This window comes from Triplophysa rosa, linkage group LG11 (genome assembly GCF_024868665.1).
Source record: "Triplophysa rosa linkage group LG11, Trosa_1v2, whole genome shotgun sequence".
NCBI classification, from domain to species: domain Eukaryota; kingdom Metazoa; phylum Chordata; class Actinopteri; order Cypriniformes; family Nemacheilidae; genus Triplophysa; species Triplophysa rosa.
Genome location: NC_079900.1, coordinates 16,478,179 through 16,498,102, shown reverse-complemented (window position 1 = coordinate 16,498,102; position 19,924 = coordinate 16,478,179). Strand labels below are relative to the sequence as shown.

The window sequence follows — 19,924 nt, the reverse complement described above, 5'->3', positions numbered from 1 at the left end:
AAATCTAATCCCTTCTCTTCTTACCCAGTCTAACCTTTTTTGTTCCAACCAGACAGGTCCTGAGCCACAATTAATGGAATCAAAATCAATGCAAATGTAACGTCAGCCACCAGCATCCATCAATTAATTACAACCCGAAACAATGCCATATCCCAATTTATTCACTTACAAATGTGTGCTACAAAATGCTTTGTTCAGGGCGTTCCACAGAAATCACTATAATTCACAATTAAACAATAAAACACATTTAGAAACGTTTACGACGTTGACATGTGGATATTGAAACACAATACAAGAAACGTACGATTTCTAGTTTAAAGGAAATCAGATTTGTGAATTATATGTGCTTTTAAATCACAAATTACCGGCGCAAAGCGGAAACGCGCACGACGAGCCGCGCGTACGTGCACGTACAGCTGTACGAACGTGATGTCAGAACGCCGTCGAGCTAAAAAATGTTAGCCTGTGTTGTTAAGTCTGAAAGCTACGGGGGATTTGCAAGACGAAAATAATACCGTTTCATCGCCTAGAACCAGATGCACAACCCACACATTACCGTAGCGTGTTCTTTTACGTTTTTATATACGCTTTAAGCGAGCGTCTTGGGTTTATCCTGAGAGAAAGTTCGTTGGTTATTTTGTGGGAGTGATGTCGAATCCTGGCACTCGAAGGAACGGGTCAAGCATCAAAATCCGACTGACAGGTAAAATAGTCGCAAATACCCACATGTACAAGTGTATTTGAACCATTATGGGGTTTATTAACATTTTACGTGTTCGGTTACTTGAACATTGTGTGTGTGTTTGTCGATGCCGTGTATCTGGATAGCTAGGAGATTGTCCTGCTAGCTTCTGCTGCAGCCGGGCTCTTCATGCTAAGCCAGAATTAACGCATGCTAACACGAAAACCAGTCTGAAATTTGACCGGCATCTTTATACATAGTTCAGTAGTTTGTGGATTTGCTATTTTTCACTTATTTGGAGCCCATCAACCGAAAGCAGCTCTCCATGCATGGATTGTTGGGTTGGATTAGTCATAAATCAGCTGAGTATTAACCGGGTGAAGCATAGGCAGCTGTTTTTCCTCCTTTCACCTCATCTGTATGTCTGTGTCCCCGTTATATATTAATAAATGGCCATGTATGAGCGATTCCCTGCCAAACTAATCAGTGAAGTTTCGTGTTGAATCTGCCTCTTATAACCGTATTTGGTCAGAGTAATGAGATATGTTAACAAAGGAACAGAGTGGTTGATCTTTATATGTTAATATGTTGTTTCACAATCCACTTTGTTTGTTATAAACGTCTTGTCTTTTCCTGCTCTTTTGAAATCTCGCGTTAATTCGGCAGGATATGATTGATGCATACTGATCTCGGATATATCTTCACTGAATTATGTTTATAATGACCAAGATCAATGACATTTTCAGTCTACTGGAATAGTGGATGTATTAAAGGTCAAAATAGATTCATTTGTGCAGTATAATACAAGGTTAACAAGTGGCCAGATTGGTGTCATAGTTTAGTCCTCTTTACTGTAAACTGTTATTGACATGTGTGCAACTGGAACAAGGAAGTGAATTGCATGTACAATTTGTCCTCATCACGTGTGAGATGATGTGATGGTTTTTGTTGGGTGTATTGGGGTTTTTCATAGTGTTGCTGATTGGATTTGGTCATCAAACATGCTGATGTGCTCTTAATACTTTGACAGAGGCCATGATGACACTGATGACATTTTGTTCTCGCACCAACAAGAGAGCTCTGAATGGGATTTTGTCTCAGTTTTTATTTTGCACAGATGTGCTTGTGTCTGAACATCTCCTGTGGTCTGTTGCCACTTGAGAGTTTGTTTGTAGAGATGTCCAGTGCCGAGGTGGATGGCTCAGGCCCACAGGCAAACCCAGTGCCTCCAGCTGTGCTGTTTTCCCCCCTGGGCCCATGAAAGGAATTCTAATTGGACAAGGAATGTCTCGTAAAACAATGAGTGTTGAAACTTTTCAATGCCTAGTTTAGCGTTTAGTCTCACTTGGCATTTTCAAGTCAAGAGGATTTATCTTACAGATGATTTCGAGATCTCAGTGATAGCCATCACAACAGTGTTTTCTTTAGGCTTTTGTATGAGAACACAGTTTCTTAAATTTTTAGGTCATATCAGGGTGTTTGCAGATGAATACGGCATCTAATCTGGTATCCACTAGGGATGCTACAATTCTCAATATAATATTGAACCGTTCGGTACGACCTCCACGGTTCAATACGTGTAAGTGAATTGCGATTTTCCACTTTTGCGTTTAAATTATTTCTGTTCGCTTAATTACTCTCTGAACTGGCTCTGTCCGTGTTTGTCTGTATGTCTGTGCGCTGAGATAGATAAACACATCCCTAGGAGTAAATATCTAATGGCGAGTGGTGGTCGAGCGGTGAAGCGAAGCTGCCTGCAACACGAGAAGCAATGTGCTGTTGAGTATAATGCTGATGAATAGACTAGGGCTGCAGCTATCGATTCTTTTACTAATCGAGTATTCTACTGATTTTTCCATCGATTAATCGGGTATTCGGATAATAAGTACTTTTTCTTTATTAAAAAGCAATACTAAATATACAAGAGAAAATAAGACAGGTCTCTTAAAATGAGTAAAACAACTAATTTGCTTCCTTTTTAGAACAATTAGTTTTTATTGCTGAAATAGCATACATTAATATCTGCGAAAACTAAACCCATTTAGTACATTCCATTGCCATATTAAATTCAAAATGCAATATAATACAAATATATAAATAAGAAACATGAATAAAAATGGAAATAATAATTTCAAACAATAGCCTATGACTTTTATTTTGGCAGGTTGTCAGAAGACGCTTATTTTTTAGTATGTCTGTTTCTTCACTCAAACAATAACATGTTTGTGAAATAAACTCTCAGCGCAACTCTGGAGGTGAAGTTCATGTCCTCATTCAGCGCAGACGCAGACAAATTCATGAGCATCACGCGTGTAGCACGTTAAACTGTGCAGTTCATTCACTCAGACACGCAGACCAGACAGATGAAATGTGTAAATAACAGGATTCGGTGTCCACTAGTCCGCATCTAGTTTGATGGACTCAATGCAGCCGGAAAACAAGTTTCACTCGTAAAATAGACTAAAACTAAGTAAAATATCAGTTCACCATTTCAATAAGCTATTAGGGCTGTGACGGTGGCAGTTTTTTACCACCACGGTGGTAATAGACAAATCGACCGTGGTGGTTGAGAAATATATATTATTTATATAAATAATATTTATATTATTATATTTGCGTGTAGCAACCACATGACGAGTGGAAGAGAAATATAGACCTTATTTAAATACTTGAAATTGTTAAATAATTGAAATATGATATCTGAAATAAATGAGGATGAAACATCCGTCAATGTTTAACGCGCAAATCCATCAGTGAAACGGCACACTACAGCATATAAAACATTTAAATAAACATCAGTAAATAATGAAAACTTAATTGATATAAGAAAGCTAAATACTAAATAAAAAAGCTCTTGTTGCAGTAACTTCAGTCAGTGGCGTATTAACCCTTACAGTCCTTAACAATTCCATTTGAAACAAACTGTTTAAACCTACATTGGCTTTCCTATTCAGATTGCCATAAAAACTTTACTTTTTCCGACTCGTTGATGTGAAACTTACTTGTTGACATTGTCCAGATTAAAATGTGTACAGCTGCACTAAATGCGCGTTCAGAAGATGTGCACAGGAGCGCAAATGAAGAGATGTCTCTCCGCAACCGCGGCAAAACCTGCGCGCGCTCCGACACTAAGCAAGCGGGTCATAGCCAGTTTTGATTTTACGTATCTGTTCATTTCACAACAAGATCCATTGCAAAACCCGCAGAATAACCTGGGTTTTGCCGTGCAGGCCTGCGCTCGAACGCACCAACGGACACGTATGCCAATAATTTCTGTTAATTTAAAATCTTTTAAATAAAACCATCCACAACTGAAAGGCTACAACTAGCAATCGTTATCGCAACTCTCATATTTATTACACCTATATTTGTCAGAGTGACGTGCACTACCGCCGGTGGCAGTTCACCACCGTCATGGCACTTTACCATCGCGGTGGTGCAGTTGTTACGGCAACCGTCACAGCCCTATAAGCTATCAGTTATTTATCAGCATGAGAAACACGTGTGAGCGTGTGAACAGACTAAAACGCGTGTGTCGCACGGTGAATGCATGAGACTGTAACATGAATCGAGTTTAGCGGGCTGTGCGTCAGTAATAACGGTCCGTGGGGAAACGCAGTGCTCCGTGTGTACTGTAGTTAAATGGATTAAACGAGGCTTCGAGGCACCAAAAATTGCCTCGATGATTTTTTGTATTCGAATAACTCGAGTTACTCGAGGAATCGTTTCAGCCCTAGAATAGACGTGGGCTGGCCATCGGAAGCACCAGAACCTAGTGGCTTTATTGCATGCTCGTTGTACCAAAGTTATAATGTCTGAATTTGGCACATCAAGATATGTATTTTATGTGTTTTGCACTGCATATGAAATCAGCATGTTTGCTTTGCTCTCACCCAGCACATGCCGGGAGAGCATCTACAGCACCATGACAAAGTCCGTTTTACGAAAATCATACCATTCAACAGCTTTTCGGACAGTTATTCACGTCATAGCAAGAGCGCCTCCGGACAGCTATTTAGCGTTGCGTTTCTTCCAATTTATTGTAATTGCAGTGGCGCACCTTGTTATTATATATTATCTTTGGCCTTGCCCATTGAGCGCTAGTGTTTGAAGTGTTAAATGCACACCCCACATTTGTCTGTTTACTTCCATTACAGCAATCGCAAGTTTGCTTTACGTTATTTAAAATACTCTGATGCGCGAAACCTCTTCAAGAAGCTTATTTTACTGGCATGTTGATAAACAGTAAACCAAGAATCTGTCTATCAAATCTGTCTATTAGGATCTTAGGATCATCTATCGATCTATCATTAGCATAGAACAATGAAAAAACACTTTAATGTGCCAATCCTTTAGAACTGAACGAACCTAGGCTAAAACAGTGGGTAAAAAAACCGAGGTACGTATTGAACTGTGGGTGAGCTGTATTGTTGTGTATAGTATCCACAAAGATACTAAAGCATATTAGCCTAAAACCTTTGGGTAATACCTGGCATATAAATGTCATTGTCCTCATGTTGCTGACTACCCCATTGTGACTATTGTTTTTAGTCAAATTTAATAACATTTTTACGTAAAAATTCCTTGTGGAAAGTTTCACTGTTCAACTTCATATAGGGCTGTGACGGTGGCCGTGACAACTGCACCACCGCAGTGGTAAAGTGCCATGACGGTGGGGAACTGCCACCGGCGGTAGTGCACGTCACTCTGACAAATATAGGTGTAATAAATATGAGAGTTGCGATAACGATTGCTAGTTGTAGCCTTTCAGTTGTGGATGGTTTTATTTAAAAGACTTTACATTAACAGAAATTATTGGCATACGTTTCCGTTGTTGCGTTCGAGCGCGGGCCTGCACGGCAAAACCCAGGTTATTCTGCGGGTTTTGCAATGGATCTTGTTGTGAAATGAACAGATACGTAAAATCAAAACTGGCTATGACCCGCTTGCTTAGTGTCGGAGTGCGCTCAGGTTTTGCCGCGGTTGCGGAGAGACATCTATTCATTTGCGCTCCTGTGCACATCTTCTGAACGCGCATTTAGTGCAGCTTTACACATTTTAATCTGGACCATGTCAAAAAGTAAGTTTCACATCAACAAGTCAGAAAAAGTAAAGTTTTTATGGCAATCTGAATAGGAAAGCCAATGTAGGTTTTAAACAGTTTGTTTCAAATGGAATTGTTAAGGACTGTAAGGGTTTTAGGCCACTGACTGAAGTTACTGCAACAAGAGCTTTTTTATTTAGTATTTAGCTTTCTTATATCATTTAAGTTTTCAATATTTACTGATGTTTATTTAAATGTTTTATGCTGTAGTGTGCCGTTTCACTGATGGATTTGCGCGTTAAACATTGACGGATGTTTCATCCTCATTTATTTCAGATATCATATTTCAATTTCAAGTATTTAACAATTTCAAGTATTTAAATAAGGTCTATATTTCTCTTCCACTCGTCATGTGGTTGCTACACGCAAATATAATAATATAAATATTATTTATATAAATAATTTATATTTCTCAACCACCGCACCACCGCGGTCGATTTGTCTATTACCACCACGGTGGTAAAAAATTGCCACCGTCACAGCCCTAACTTCATACCATCTGACACGTTTTGACAATCAACACCTTTACTCTTGACGTAGTGTTCGGTTGGGAAAACTGTAAAAGTGACCTTATCAGCGAGGGGTCATAGACCGTCTGTGTGTTCCTGAGAAGGACAGTGCTGTGCCTAGAAAATTCAAAATTCTCTAGAAAGAATAGATTGTGTCTATCCCTTAATGACACAAGGTAGGGGTGGGTGATATTGACCAAAATTCATATCTCTGTATTTTTTTGATGAAAGGCGATATCCGATATGTATATCGATATTTTCGACAAAGTTGAATAAATGTTTACTAGCAAGTCAAAGCCTCATGTGAGATGTCACAATCACCTTTATTAAAATGGCTTATGAAAAGAAATTCAATGACAGGGGTTTTTTCCCTATTTGAAAACATACACAGGGTTTTTCCTGGCTCGAAATGAGGCGGAGGTAGTGCCATCCTGATCTTGTACACACACACACACGTAGGCCTACCGTACCTTTAAGTGGATTAACCAAAGTGACTCTGAGTTTGACATATTAAAGGTTCTAACAAAATTAGATAAAAATGACAATTATTAAGTTATATAAAACATTACTTTTATTCAACCAAACAGAAATGTTTTTTTTAATCAAATAAAGCATTTTTATCATTTTCTACTAACTTTTCAGCCCACTATAGCCAACTGAATTAACCAGTCTTTCAAAATGAGCGAAGCTCATTCACATCTTTCATTCTCTGTGGTTCACTGTAAATGATTCAATGATCTCTTATATTCGCTAGTGACTGAAAAGTTCAATAGTTTAAATGAATCGGTTCAAATGAGTCATTCGTGTGCGAGTCGTTCTGAACGCAATGTGCGTTCATACTGGCGAACTCGCTGTGTACAGTATACGCTGATTCAACGATCCAACTGCACAGCTAAAGACATTACAATGATGTACGTCATGTTAATTTAAGAAATTTCAAGAAATTAAACGTACTTGGATGCAAAACAAACAGCCGTGAAACACAGGCTGGCTCTTGTTCTGCATCTCTTTTTAGAGCCTCAGTGTGCTAAAAACGAAACAGTGGCGTAATGTGGCGTAATGCCGCAACTGCAGTTACAAATGACAGTCTGTTAAATGCACGCAGCATTTCTTGTGAAGACTCACAACATAATTTGGAGGCGGCTGCCTCCAATTTCTCTATGCAGGAAAAACCCTGCATACAGCTGCACACCACTTGTTTAAAACATGTAAATTGCGGGGTCCGTCCAGTTCGCGCGCAGAGCGAGAGTGCTCTGCTCACTCTACGCATGGGTACTGCGCATGTCAGACACCACAGAGCCGCTTCAAATTGAACACACCCCATATCGATATTAACGATAATGTCTAATCCCGCATCGCGTTGAAAAAATAAATCGATATATTGTAAAAATCTATATATCGCCCAGCCCTAACACAAGGAGAGTCTAATATGAATACATTGAAAATGAGCAGTATCATAGGCCTAAACATTCCTTTAGAGATATGGACTATTTTGGGGGGGCATATCTGACGTGAGCATTGCCTATGATGATGTGGCTGCTACTGTAATGCTGAGCTTTTATAAATATTCATTTGTATTCCATCATTTAGACATGCAGCTCAGACTCCACTTCAGCTTGCTCTGATGTCATTGTACTGATCAAGGTTACAAAGTAATCAGGGATATATGCTCAGTTTTTTATTTTCTAATTTTTGTTTCCTCATTAGTTATAAAGCTATTTGCTGTAATTGCTCTGTGAAATCACTTGACTTCACATATTTTTAGCTGCGATTTGGCCTGAGTGGCTGTGGATTAGTGGGTTTGTTTAGTTCTTATTGTGGTGTTAATGAGTAAGGCAGTTTGGATGTATGGATGCTCAAGTTATGGTCGTGCATAGGACCTGGAACGCGCCAGTTTTCTTTTATGCTCGTACGTCGTTGTCTGCATTGACAGGCAATGACCACTAGGCGTCAGTGTCCATGCAAAAGTTGCTTTGTAACCAAGACAAGAGCCGAAAAAGAAGCAGCTCGTTTGAGCAGCATTAGCAGTGATAGCGGCATGTAAACAGTCACTTTTGTTGCAGCTTTAGATGTTAAATACAGAAGAACAAATAATTTACTTAGATAATTCATTCGGAAATGAAGTAAACATGACGTTATATCGCAGAGTTTTTTTTACCTGAGGGAGGGGTTCAAACAGACCAATCACAGCGCTTGCGGTCTGCCTTGAGTTGACGCGTTGTTACATTTTTGGAGAGATGCACGTCTAGCCACGCAGAGCTACGCATAGCTCCTACACACGACCATAACTTGAGCATAACTGACTATGTTAGCCACGCTGTACCCGCCAGATCCCTACGCTCTGTGAATGAACAACGTCTTGTAGTGCCATCCCAAAAAGGGAAAAAATCACTCTCACGTACCTTCTCTGGATCGGTTCCACATTTGTGGAATGATCTGCCCACTGCTACAAGATCAGCAGATTCTGTAGCCATCTTTAAGAATCGGCTGAAAACACATCTCTTCTGTTAGCACCTGACCGATTAGTCTTATGCTGCGTTCCCACCAGACGCGGAAGAAGCGTTAAGAGCGAGTGATTTACATGTTAAGTCAATGCAAAGACGCGATAGGACATCCTGCGGCGCGATTCGCGCGAATGAGGCGGCGCGAATGAGGCATTTGATTTTGAGGCATTGAACTTTGGCGAAGTTTCGTGCCGCATTAACCAACCAGGAGCTTGCTCACTTGCTAGTGACGTGCAGCGTTTGTGCACGAAGGTAGCCCAGAGAAACAGATAAGCAGCGCAACTGAAGTCTATTTTTGAATTATAAACGGAGAGCGTCTTTGCAATAACTAATCACATATTTAAAAACTACAATACTAATTTCTTGCTAGAAATGCAATCAGAAGTTGTTGAAAGTGAAAATGAAACTTACATTTATACAAAACTATGCTCCAACGGGCGTTTCGACCGCCATTTTATTTTTTTGAGCATCTGTTGTGAATTTCACGCGAGAATGATGCGAATTTCACGCGTGAATGAAGCGAGTAAACTCAAAATGTTCAAGTGTCCAACTACGCGCGAATAGCGCGATTCATTCGCGCAAGTCGCGTTTGGTGGGAACGCTCAGATAGTCTCTTTTCTACTCTTTCTATCCTTAAAAAACAAACAAACAAAAAAACTTAGCATTGTATACTGTGGTAGGCTATATGAGACCAGTTTTACTGCACTTAAGCGTTTTGTTGTCCTTACGTTGTTCCAATTGCTTCCATTGTTTACCTCATTTGTAAGTCGCTTTGGATAAAAGCGTCTACTAAATGTAATGTTAGCCATTCTGGTTTCTTTCATTTCTATTAATGTTACACCATCTTTATAATTAATTTACTGCTGCTGCACACACATACACAAATGGGGTAATAAACAGTAAGGTCATAAGCATTCCGGCTTTAAAACATGTGGCTTGACTGGTACTGTTAAACAGCTGTGTTTAACTTGTGGTGATGGTGAGACTAGACTACCAAGATCTGTAAAACTTGAAAGTGATTTGAAAAAGCTGTTTCTTAAAGTCTTTGTGTAGTGCTGGGCGGTATGACCAAAAATGTATATAACTGTGTTTTTCAGATTTATACCGGTTTCCTGGTACATGGCGGTATTTTTTTAACCACTTTTTTTTACTGATTGAGAGAGGAAATAGTGCTGTTGATTGACTTAAAATGCCCTTTTATACTGTCATGGTTACAGTGATAGTATCCCCTATAATAACTGCAATGTTTAGACTTCTTTAACAACTGAATTGCATGCAAAGGTAACTTGCATACATAATATTTAATAGGGATGGGCGATATTATATTGTTTGCGATATACCGGTAGAAATTCCCAACACGATAGGAATTAGTCTTCCAGCGATATAAACGATAAATTCTAGTTGATGACGTATTTCTTTGTGAGACCCATTCACAGCTCATATGTGAAGCGAAAACGGGTATAGCGGAGGGCAGACGTGAAGCTGAGAAAGAGTTTGCACTAAAAGACGAGCTCTAAATCTCGTTTAGGTTGGCACTGTAGATGCATCCGAGTTAATGTTTAGTTTCACTTTCGTTTTATTTAATTAGTTTGTCAAGTATTCGTTGATAGTCATAATGCGTTACACCACAACATTTAGTTTGGCTAAAAGTATTTATTTAAACATTCGTTAGATGTTATGCGCGCATGCGCAAATTGTTTAATATGATTTCTTGCCTTATATACAGTATGAACGGAGCGTCCCGTCCGCAGCTCGCGCCCACATGTGCTTTCATAGCGACACAGCGCGCAGCACTGTTGCCTGTTTACATACAGTAGAAATGCGAGTTTGTATTACGTTATTTTAAATACATTTATGAGCGTATAAAAGCATGGATTATTTAATTAGATTTCTTTTATCCGCATTTTTCTGTTCTCTTTCTGTAGCGCGAGTCATAGACAGATTCAGTGTATGTTGCTGTGAGAAGAGAAGGTTCACACAGTTCAGGAGAGAGTGATTGACAGCATGATGCGATCGATCGTTTCCGCCCAACAATAGAATATATACAGTTTTAGGTATGACATGATGTGTTTATTGAGCTTTAGTTCATTTAACTTTTCTTTACTACAACCTTTTGAAGTCGAATCTCACTATTATATTTTATATTTACAAAAATACTGTAGGTATATTTTAGGAGCTGTTTGATTTGGGGTAAGTTTTACTTTTTGATAATATTTGTTTTTCTGAGGGTCTAGACTACATGCAGCTACTATCACTTGACGCAAAAAACAGCGGTGGATGGCGTTATGGATATATCATCATTTTTATCGTTATCGAAAGAAATACCAGGAATTATCGTGATAGAGTTTTAGGGCCATATCGCCCATCCCTAATATTTAAGCAAATAAATAGAGAACAGGGCTCGAAATGAACTTTTTTCCTTGGAAGCACTGGTGCTCCCAACTTAAAGAGTTAGGAGCATCCACCAAAAAATTAATAGTTGAAAACAAAATAGAAACAATTATACCATTAAAACATGCCTGTGATGTCTGTTGTGTTTTACATAGTCACAATGGCGTCATGATTTCCTGAAATCATATTTTTTAATCATAAAACAAAGGCTTAAATTAGATATGTGAGAGGAAAGCGATCGCATCACGCTGTCAATTCTCCTTCCTCTACTGACCCTTATTTCTCATCATAGCATATTGAGAAACAGTTCAAACTAAAAACACATCATATTATATGCTTATATTGAGCAGATATGAGGGGAACACGAGCGTTTTTGAAAATGTTTGTTCGTGAGTATATTTAACATAACGTATTGCGAACTTGCAATTGTTACACTTGTGCTGCTGTTCAGCCGCGAGGTGCACGCTCCCATTGCGACGGGAAAGAAATATGTAATGTTACCGATCATGCGCGAGACACACGCAAACATCCAAATGCGCATGTTTATATAGAAAAATTATGATAAAGTAGTGCCGTGGCATACAAAGACGCATTCTGTGTGAATGGCCGGTCACAGTGCAACAGTGAAAAGGGACCCCACTGAAACAGTGTCACGCTGCGCCGCATTCCGCACGTTGTTTAAGCGACATACACCGGTAATGCGGTATATTAAAAATTCATATCATAACAAAAATACACACCGGTATTCGGTATGAACCGGTATATCGCCCAGCACTAGCCCTAGTGTAGGATAAGGGGCATAGAGCTGACAACCACTGCTAGAATAAGGGTTGATAGCATTTGACTTTGTTTGTTGTGTGTAACAACATCTTTACATCATAATTGAATCTAAACAGGTGGTGCAAAAGATTGTATTTTTGTGTAAATTATGTTATGTATACTTGCACAGTACCTACAAAGCATAGGGGTCATTCCGTGTCAAATCAACCAAATTTTGAATATTTCCTGAGCTCAATTTTTTTTCTTCTATTTTTACAGAGGCAAGACCAACATCTGGAGTGATGTTCAAAAAATATGAAATGCCATAGGTGAATAGTTATTAAGTAATCAATTAATTTGTAGAGGGGGTAAAAAATGACATGAGAAATATGCCAGCATCATTATTTTATTTTTACACAAAGATCAGTGTATCTGTTTGTAAATCTGTTAATTTTAAGAATCCTTGATGCATTTTATGCCAATGGTGACGGCTCAAAAATGAAGAAAGGGCATTTTTGTGTTCTTTTTACAAAATATGCATGCCTCTAACTCCAGAACCGTTAGAGATACCTTAATGTCATTTTAGATTCTTGTTCTTGACCAACTTCTCTTTTGGGAACTACATTTTTAAAGCCCTATAAGGTGCAGTCCTAGAGATATGAGGATCTAAATGTGGCTTCATGAGAAAACTGTTAAAATGCACACATTTTCAGTCATCAACAATCTGGTATTTCATTTCTTTTAAAGAGGAATGTCTGAAGAACAAATAGTGTTGAATCTAGTAATGTATCTTTTTTCTTTCTTTTAAAACAACTGCATTGAACATATCAATTTTAACAACGTTATTAGTTAATGTTAGTACAAAACTACTGAAGTTGAGGCACATTAACTTGGTCTCAATAGTTAATTTAGAAGATATTATAGTTCCAAAGGGTGCAGGAAGTATGTGACTGTGAGCGTGTGCTATAGCATGAGGGTTGGGCACCGGGGAATCCTTGTTTCTTAGGGAGCACCAGTGCTGATCTACTGTTATCCTCTCTGTGTCATGTGCAGCTTGCTGGTTTTTTTCCTCTCTCAATATTCTCTGTTCTTAATCTTTTTCTCTTCCTGTCCTCCTGCACACTCACTCATGAGTATTTCATGTTCATGGCTGTTTAGGTATGTGGAGCTTGTGTTTTTTCAGACATTCCTGCGTGATTCCTGACGTGGAGTGCAGCTGGGGGCTTGCAGGGGACACTGTTTATTCTGACCGTATTCAGAACTGTAAACTGACACTATTGATCAAAGCCAGGCCGTTACCGGTCCTGTGTAAATAACGTATCTCTGTAGAAAGGACCAGGTATGAAAACCACAGACAGTTGTTATACAGAGGAAATGCACTGGAGTGTTTGTGCATTTGTTTGCTTCAACCGAACTGCTGTTATTCACCTGTGAGGGAAAAACCTAGTACAATGGTAACGGATAGTTTGCATTTATTTCAGGCTGTGACGTTGGTCTGTACTGCTACTTTAATTACTTTTTTGCATATTAATTGTAATACTACGTAATACGCCCAACTCGTTTTTTGACAAGTTGACTATGTTAAGCATGAGAAGACAGCACGTTTAACATTGTAAAGAAGTCAGAATGCATGAAACATCGTTGCAGCACCCCTTTAAAATTCTGTCTACATGCAGTGTCTCAAACCTATGTCATGTATGTTACCGTGCCACAGGCTTTTTCTTTTTCGCCTCAAAGAATTGTTGCATTATTGTTCTTAAAGGTGTGTTGATGGACTTGAAGTCACACAGTTTAACCTTGAATGTTTTGATTGACTCACTCTTTGTGAAATGTTGTTTGTCTGATGCTTACTGAACTGAATGTTGAGAAGAGTTACAAAGGTGAGACTAATTAGTTGCAACCTTTTATGAAGGTTGCTAGTGTCAACTGTGACTGACCTCTGATCCAATCTTTATTACTGAATTAAATGTTAACCAAAGCTGTAGAGGAGCACCGATTGACCGGCCAGAGATCGGAATCGGATGTTTTTTCATATGATCGGCCGGACCGGTGACTGGCCGGTCAGTCTCATGTCTCACCGATTCCAAGCCGATCTTCTGTTGCCTGTGATGCGGGCAAGAACGTCACAGCCGTCAGTGCACGCAAAGCCGCAAGTAAACATGTAAACGTGCGCACACACAGCCTGTCTTCACGGCTCGTTTATACTCGCATGTGTGTCTCTGCTGCCTGACGCGCATCTCTCATGTCCGCTGACTGCACGCGCGTGCACGCGCATCATGTACTGTACGGACAAAAAGGTGCACTGTAGTTCATCTCTCGCTTTTCCGTCTACATGGGGTATGTATGCTAACAGTGATGCTAAACTCTGACACATGCTAAACTCATGTTGAAGTCGTTCACTGTGTGTAAAACAAACGTAAATTCCACTCAACCTGATTCCTTGTCTTACGTTAAAACTGTGGTGATTTCACCTAGGTAAAATGACATTCAACACGACTTCTACTTGTTTTTAAAAATCCAAAATAAAAAAAAATGAATAAATCAACCAATATATGTGACATATATCTGATTGAGTTCTTTACTAACACAAAAAACTGCAAATACATATACATCTTTAGAGTAGAATTCACTCATAAGATTTTTTAACTTTTTTATTGAAGTTGCAGCAAAAATCAACCCACTTCTTTTAATACAGACCCAAGATAAAGACAATTTATTTTACATTTCAGAAAAAATGAAATAAAGCAATGTTAGTTTCATAAACAGAAACAGACGAGAATAAAGTTGAAGTATTTTATTGTTATCTTAGACTTTTGTGAGATGAGTACAAAAATGAAAAAGGTCATTTAAGTGACATGTTTAGTTATATTTTATTATTTGTACTTCTTTTCAGTCACAGAGTTATTCAATTTAAGAGTTGTTTGGGAAAGAGAAGATTCTGTAATTTAATGCAGCTTGGAGAACTGCATTTAGGGACATTTGGGGAAATTGTAATGTTCAATCATTTATGTAATTAAAAAAAAGTGCATTGAAGAAAAGTTAATATGGTTTTATATACAGTATACTTGCCGTACTATTACGGCAAAAATCGGAATCGGCAGGTTTCACTTGTAATAAAATCGGAAACCGGAATCGGCAAAGAAAACTGCAATCGGTGCATCTCTACAAAGCAGTTGCTTGTATTTTTGGGGTTTAGGACAGTGAACTTTTTTGTGTCTCACCCCACTGAAGACAAACTACATTTGCTTTTTGCTTTGCGTTGTGATTGTGTTCACACAAAAAGGGAGGCCTACACATTTTGCATAAACCGAGAATGTTTCTCACAGCGGGTTGTTTGAAGCCTGACTGTAATTGTCTTGAAATTTATTGAAGGTAGTGAATTTGTTAGAAAATCAATGCTTTGATAGCCGTAGCTGTGGTGGATACATTTAGGGAACAAAGAGAGGGTTTTAGAGAGGGTTTTAGCGTGCTGCTGACAGTCGAACAGTTACTGATAGATTGTTAGCATGCTAAGGCACAACACGCTGTCAGCATGCTCAAATCAACTCAACAAAGCTGTTTCTTTAATCCCTGAAGCATAGTCAATGCATAGTCAATAGTTGGGCGACATGTCAAACACCTTTGTTTTAGTGAAAATACAGTATATCATTCCTATACAACGTAACAAAATAAATTGCGTGAATGTTACAGATAATGGCTATGTGACAGAATGGCTGTTTTTTTCTGTCTGTTTTATTTACTTAAATTAAGTATACAGACCATTTCAGCATACATGTATATCGCGATTTACGCTAATTATACATGTCTAAATCGATTCTGTGTTTTATGCACAGCTCTTCTGTGAACTATGGTTCTTTGATCAGTAGGAAGTACTGCTCGATCTAAAATCACTACGAGATTGAGTCGTTTTTAACGTGCATTTGTAAAAGCAAGACTCGTCAAACATCATCACTATAAATATACTTTATTATCATGAAAATACCTGAAAAGGTTTGAAGAACAGCGATACAATATGACCATTGGCATTTCCTGGAAGTAATCGTTCTTCTTCTGTTTCCCATATTCAGAGTTTCTGCACAAGAGCACCCTCTGGCTTTCGGATGTGGTGGCATTTAACCGTAACTCATTGAGAAACTGAGAGCATAAGAATCGCCCAGCCCTACTTTCATTTTTATATAGGACATCATGCTTGACGTGGTAGGCATTTAAGTGTTAGCACGAGACTGCATTGTGGTCAGCTGCAGACAGTGCTGTTTTGTGCTGTGAAGTCTTTTGGGCCTCCAGACAGGATGAAGAGCTCATGTGGTGATTTCAGCCTCCCTCAGCAGCCTGGCCGGCTCCCACGCGCCTCGTCTGGATTTAGGTTACTGCATGGCACCCAGGGGTCACCCAGTCATCTCCCCAGGTCACTGGCGGACACAAATACTGCTGTAGGATGCATTCCTTCTGTGGTTGTAAACAAGAAAGGCTAAACGCGGGGATTATTTCATCCCATCAGGCCTTGAGACTGTACTTTTCTGTATTATGTTTCGCATTCGCTGACGAGATTCAGAAGTAGGCCAGTGTGATATTAGTATTTTTCTTTTGTTGAAGCAATCCTCTCAGCTCTCATCTCTGGCCAGTGCAGATGCTGTCCGCAGCGGGCAAGAATAAGCATAACATGTATCTCTGCAGGCATGACAACTGACCAAAGGGCTTTCTTAAAACCGACCCACAGGTCCTTGAGATGTGTGCTCTCTGGAACCAATTAGCTTTCTCTGAGAACTCTTATCAGGCCAGACAGCCTCGGTATTTAAGCTTGTTTGAATGCACAGTAATGATTATTGCTGTATACCGAATACTGATGATTGGAGACCTTTGGCTGTGTCAGACAAGCTGTCAAAAGCACAGACAGGCAGACATCTGCCGGCATTGTCACCATAAGGTTGCAATCTCTTCAGAATTGGCTCAGTCCTGTGATTAATGCACCACACAGGATGTCATTCTCTAGTCATTGCCCAACTGAATGCATTGCAATGGCATGCGCTCATTGTTCATCAACCGCTCTCCCCCAAGGTATGGCTCAGGTTTCCCTTTATTTCCACTCTCAGTGACTCATTGAAGAGGAAGTGTGTCTGCCTCTCCCTGTCCTTGTGGTTCTTCCTAGGGGAGCTTACCTCCGGATCCAGCATGGAAGTCAGAACGGCTGACCTACTGTATCTGTAAGGGAGGAAATGTCTTGTCTATTCATGCAGATGTGGATGTTTGGCATTCCTGTATACTCTCCCGGCTGACAACTCATTTGGGTGGATGGGGAAACGTTAAAAAAACAAAACATTTATCATTCCCATCGACCTAACAAAATTGCTTTCAGCAGTTCAATGTTTAGCATAGTGCAAGGATTTGGCCATGAAAGGAGGGTGGAGGATAACTCCGGAAAAGCTCATGGATATTTAATTCACACTGGGGGCCCTGCGTCTTGTGTTTCAGGACTGCGTATGGCGAGGCTTAATGCGAGTGTGTGCGATCTAGCCCCTCTTGTATACCTCCAGCCCTCACGCTGCTGTAATTTAAACCTAAGCTGTGAATGGATGTAGTACTGTGTGTCATCTCTGACCGGCAGGAAATGAGTTGGCCAGGCCCAGTCAAGCCTCTGGCTTGTTGTTTATCTCTAGAAGAATTAGTTTACCCACAATCACGTCCGATAAGTTTACAACAACAAAGTGAATATTGACCAGTCATCAGTCAATAGAAATCCAAATTATTGGGACAAGAAAATGACACATTGAAATGCCCATTGGATCTTTAGTTCGAAATATTGTATTTTATTCAAAAGCTATGAGACTTGACGCACAGCATGTGCCCCATGTTAAACAGCTTCCCGCTCCCCACGCTGCACCTGCATAAAATCCTCCATCTCCCTTAAAGCTCTCCTCATCAGACGTGCTGCTCATATTGATGAAGTACAGAGATAAATAATCCCCGGCTCATACCCTGGTGAGTTACACCGTTGTGTGTGAGCTTTACAGTGCCAGCAAGCTTTAACCCCATATATCAACAAAGTGCTTGCGTTGCAGACAGCTGCGGAAGGCAACCAACAATCTCTCTTTGGTTACCCTTTGGTTCTGTTTCGAGTGAAGTATATGAACTGTCTCCGCTTATGGACCAGCTCTCGGACGCTCCCAGGTTATATTAAAGTCAGGGAATGAGTGGGTGGAAAACCAAGAATAGAGCCCCTTCTGTCTCTTTTGCACCCACCCTCATCAGTCGTCACACCAGCTGTCCTGACACAATGTACTGAAGACACTGTGCACAGATCATTTAATGGTTTTAGACTGAAGGAGACCGTTGCGCTTTGATGTCATTTTAGTAAATCTGTAATTGACCAATAAAAAGTTGAAGAATCCAGATTGGCATCATGAAGCGTTCTGACTCTCAACTGGCACAACCAATGTTTTTCAGTCCATGTCTGGCTGCTAATCCACTGTAATAAAATGGTTAAGACGGTGGTTGATTTCCCATGTCTGATAACTCCCATACCAGACTGTTTGGCCTCCTCTCAAAGGGCTTAATGAAAGTGCACTGCCAGTGCTGTTTGAACAGCCCCGGGCAGCTCTGTGCACACCACTGGGCAAATAGCACCGGCCGATCTACTTTAACGTTTGCGACAGGGTTGTTTGTCGGTTTGTGCAGCTGGGCAGCAGTATATCTGAAGTGTTGTTTGTGTTTGTTCAACCACTAAGATTAGACAGCAGTTAAATCAACAGGAAAAACCCACTTCGGTGTGTGTGCTGCTCTTGAACATTATCTAAATCAGTGGTTCTCAGTGGTTCACAACTTTTTTGTTGTGAGGCTCCTTTTGTCTAGAGTGCATCGCTTTGCGCCCCCCCAAATAAAAACGTAGAATCTTAAACTTAGAATTTTAATGAAACCAAAAACATTTTCAGTTTAGGGGTGACCCCGAATAGTCGAAGATTTGATGCTTCAATGGGAGGAGCCTGATTCGACTACCAGTCACACAGTCGAATCTTCACAGAGGTGTTATGCAATGGGGATCATGTCATTTGGGTTATATGGGCAGTGGCGTAGCAGACGGGCATGCACTGCGATGTAAAGAAATGGGACATTTTTAGGGTGGGGTACCGAACCCCCAGGCGCATATGAGCGTGAGGTCTGGCTATGACCCAGCGCAGGATCACCTCTCACGTTATATCCAGTAGTTTTGAAAATAGTTTTGAGGCGAGATTTGGTCTAGTAAGTGGCACAGCATTGTTACGTCATGTTTAAAGAAAATGTCCATTAATTTGACTATTTGTGGATTTCGGAGATGTGAGCTCCAGGCAATCACCGGGCCCAACGCACGCTCACCTCGGCAAGTGTTTCTGAATCTCACGGCTGGCTCTGATGTATTTGTAGTGGTTAAACATGAGATTTAATTAATTTTGGGTATATCTATCGAACAGGCAATCTTTGGTCTTATAAATATCTTATTTGTTCCTGGGTAAATCGTTTTGACTGATGGGAAAGTTAAGTTTCACTTTTCTATTTTTTATTTAATGTTGTACAGAAGCGCTTCCTACTGGATAACGTTACTTTTGACTAACTTATTTGCTTGTTATATTCCCTATTGTACACACTTCTTACACTTTATTAAATCATTGCTTTGCATCATATTTTATTTTATTCTTAACAAAATCAGATCAGCATGTTGCCAGAATCACATATTTTTTAAATAAATAATGTGTTTTTTCATATTATTTCATTTTTCTTCGTTTAAACCTAAAGCTACATTAAAGTAAATAGGCTATTAAGTGAAATAGTATTGCATGTATTTGACTGAGTGACGCATGCAGTACTCTGCTGTTCCATTTCTAATATAACCAGGGCTCTAGACTAACTTTTTGCACTGGTTGCACTGGTGCGCCTAACTTTTTTTCTTAGGTGCACCAGCACAAAAGTTAGGTGCACCCAAATTTTCGACCGCATCGCATTTAAC

The 19,924-nt window shown here is 39.7% G+C and overlaps 1 protein-coding gene across 2 annotated transcripts in view; it reads left to right on the top strand.

The window, feature by feature from the left end:
• Window positions 1-432: 432 nt before the first annotated feature.
• The window catches only part of smurf1 (SMAD specific E3 ubiquitin protein ligase 1), a 48,094-nt gene continuing 28,602 nt past the window's right edge, over window positions 433-19,924 (top strand). For both annotated transcript variants that reach the window (XM_057346365.1, XM_057346364.1), the window contains exon 1: window positions 433-703. In XM_057346365.1, the coding sequence (XP_057202348.1) occupies window positions 649-703 (55 nt within the window). In that variant the 5' untranslated portion in view covers window positions 433-648. The remainder of the gene's footprint in view (window positions 704-19,924) is intronic.